The 3,119-nt window shown below is 41.8% G+C and overlaps 1 protein-coding gene across 1 annotated transcript in view; it reads left to right on the top strand.

Annotated features, from left to right (window-relative positions):
• Positions 1–2,929, top strand: part of CSUI_010966 (uncharacterized protein) — a gene marked incomplete at its 3' end in the record, with an annotated part of 5,496 nt that extends 2,567 nt beyond the window's left edge. Inside the window, exons 3-5 of the mRNA XM_068071067.1 lie at positions 22–74; positions 488–2,146; positions 2,812–2,929. Of these exons, the coding sequence (XP_067916956.1) occupies positions 22–74; positions 488–2,146; positions 2,812–2,929 (1,830 nt within the window). The remainder of the gene's footprint in view (positions 1–21; positions 75–487; positions 2,147–2,811) is intronic.
• Positions 2,930–3,119: the final 190 nt, after the last annotated feature.

Genomic DNA, 3,119 nt, shown 5'->3' with positions numbered 1-3,119 from the left:
CTTTCTTTCTTTCTTTCTTAGTCGAGTTTCCATTCTCCTGCTCTCTTCCCAAGACTGGCCCAGACGAGGAAAGAGTAAGAAGCACACGGAGACAGAACAGAGACAGAGAGCTAGAGACCATGTCTCCTCTCTCTTTCTTTCTTTCTAGGAAACTTTCTTTCGTTTGCTCCTGCATGTATCTGCAAATCTTTCGTCAGTCGCCTTTGGATCATCTGTCACCATATATACACATGTATATACACAAATGTATATATATATATATGTATATATGTATATACATTTATAGATCCACATACATTTTCATATACGCATACATATGTACGTATGTCTTCATACATCTATTTCCAAATACACGCACAGAAGCTAGGCTTGAAGTCTCCTCTTCTTCTTTTTCTTCTTGTGTATCGGTTCCCTTTCTCTTTCTTTCTTTCTTTCTTTCTCTCTCACTCTTTCTCATTCTTTCTTTCTCCTTCTTTGCTGTTTCAAGATATGAGAGAAGACAAGCGGAGAGACAGCGTCGCATAAGTGAAGCGCAGTCAAAGTTGGAGGAGGTCCAGTCAGACCTCGTGCATCTCTTGAATGGCGTGGAATCTCTCATAGCACAGGCTGCCCGTACAGCCCTTCGCCTCGCTATCATCGCTCGCCGTAAACGAAAGATCGAGAAGAAAGAAAAGAAAAAGAAAGAGAAAGAAAAGAACGGAGAGAAGGAGGAACAGGAGAGAAGAGAAGGAGAGAAGAAGGAGAGAAAAGAAGAAGAAGAGAAAAGCAACCATGAGAAGAAGAAGAAGAAAGATGGAGAAAGTATCATAGCAAGACGAATTGAAGAAGCAGGAGAAGAAGAGGGAGGTCCGAATAATAAGAGAGAGGTGTATGTCGTTGAAGACTGTACAAGCACAGAGACTGCAAGCAGAGGAGAAGAAGAAGAGGAAGAGCCTGTCGATGTGCTTGTCGTAGAGGGGAGTCGCCATTCGCATTCTCCTAAGACAGAAAGAGATAAAGAACACCTTAGCACATGCACACATGCTGAACTCAAGAGAAGACAGACCCCTTCTTCTTCTTCTTCTTCTTTCTCTTTACCTCGGAAGAAGAAGAGAGAGGAAGAAGAAGAAGATGTGGAGATTGTTTTGGAAGGTGAGCCTGAAGTGGAAGAAGAAGTGACTCTGGAGAATCAACTGGAAGCTCTTGAAGTGGCTGTAGTGCCCATAGCTCGGCTTATAAAAGAGAAGCTTGCGCTTGAGATAGAGGCCCTCGAGAGACTCAATCAGATCAAAGCAGCAGAGACAGAGACGGAGACAGGTGGGAGAAAGGGAGGAGGAGGGGGAGGAGGACAAGATATAATGAAGAAGAAGAAATCTCATAAAAGGAAGAAGAATACAGGTGGGAGAAAACTACTCCAACGAAAGATCGGGGATGATAGGGTGAATGAAGAAGTGAATGGGAAAGAAGAGAAACAAGAAGATTTAGAGGGGGATCATGAAGAAAAGAAAGAAAAGCAAGATGGAGAGGAAGAGGAAGATGATAAGGAGAATCGAGTCAAGAGGACCCTCTTGTTCTCCTCTTCCTCATTGCCGTCGCCGTCTTCTTCTTCTTCGTCTTTGAAGAGGAAGACGACGACGTCTACAGCCCACGTTGAAAGTTCATGTGACAAGAAAAGAAGAATTGTTTCTTCCTCTCAGGTCGATGGAAATGCGTATGACTTCCCTGTGGATTGTCTTGAAGAAGAAGAGAAAGAAGAGGAAGAAGAAGTGCTGGTGTCCTCTCAGAGTGTTAAAGGAGAGACCATTCAAGAAGACGAAGAAAAGAATATAGAAGTAGATCAGTGTGTAAGACTAGAGGATAAGAGAAGTGAGAGAATGAGGAAAGATGAGAGGATAGAAGGAGAACAGGCTGCATGTGAGGAGAGAGAAGAGGGAGAGAAGAAGGAAGAGAAGAAGACGAGCTTGAAGGCTGCTCTAGTCAAGACAGAGACACAGGGAAGCAAGAAAGAAGAAGAAGAGAAGAAGAAGAGAGTTATAGAAGAAGAAGAGAGAGATAGAGTAGTCGTTGTAGAAAGACTTGCAGAGTTAGGTCATTTCCCTCGGTTACAGTCTGTCCGATTGAACGAGGTGAACGAAGTCTTCTTCGAGGCTCTCGTTCTCGAATATATGTACGTCCTTTCCTTGCTTCTTCTTCTTGTTCTTTTCTTCTTCTTCTTTGTGGCAAGCCGCTTGTTTATGCAGTCGACTCATCTCATCGTAGCTATACAACTAGATACATCTGTATATATCTCTGTATATATCTCTGTGTATATCTATCTATCTATATATATCTATCTATCTTTATATGTATATATATGTATGCAGAGGTAAATACTTGTACAGCAGTCTTACATGTATGTATGTGTTGATGAGACTACTCTGTACAGACTTATGTCTACACATGCAGCAGATAGAAGGAGAGAGAGAGAAGAATCTCTCGACAGATAGATACACTTCACTCATTCAACGTCTTGCTGTTTTCCTTCCTTTCCATGCATGCAGAAGTGCAGAAGAATTTCCTCAGACCTCTTTACCGTTAGACACCCCTCGTTGCAGTCACTGAGACATGCAACACCTAGATAGTAGATAGGACCTTCCCTTCTCACTCCTTTCTGTCTTTCTTTCTTTCTTTCTCATTCGTTCTTTCTCTTATCATCTCCGTATGATAGGAGATGAGAGAAATATTTGTCCATTCTTCTTTCTTCTTCTTTCTTCTTCTTCTCTCCCTTTACCTTTCTTCCTCTGTTTGTATCTAGTCCATGGGATGCGTGTGTATGCGTTCGCTTCTTTCTAGGTTCCGTGAGACGCCTACGACGCGAGGAAGGTCATGGAGAGATGTCTCAACCTCTCTAACTTTCTTACAGCGTCTACATGTTAAAACGGCTGTCCTTTTACAGATCGTTCTTATCACTGTGTAAGATTCTTCTTCGCTTTCATCTTCATCATCATCAATATCTGTATCTTCTTCCCCTTCTTTCTTTTCGCTATTGCCTATGGAGTCTGGCTTGCGCATCTATCTATCTATCTTTAATCTATCTATCTATCTTTAATCTATCTATCTATCTTTAATCTATCTATCTATCTATCTATCTTTAATCTATC

The sequence above is a fragment of the Cystoisospora suis genome, assembly GCF_002600585.1.
Source record: "Cystoisospora suis strain Wien I chromosome Unknown contig_9077, whole genome shotgun sequence".
Taxonomy (NCBI): domain Eukaryota; phylum Apicomplexa; class Conoidasida; order Eucoccidiorida; family Sarcocystidae; genus Cystoisospora; species Cystoisospora suis.
This window is presented reverse-complemented; position numbering and strand designations above follow the sequence as displayed.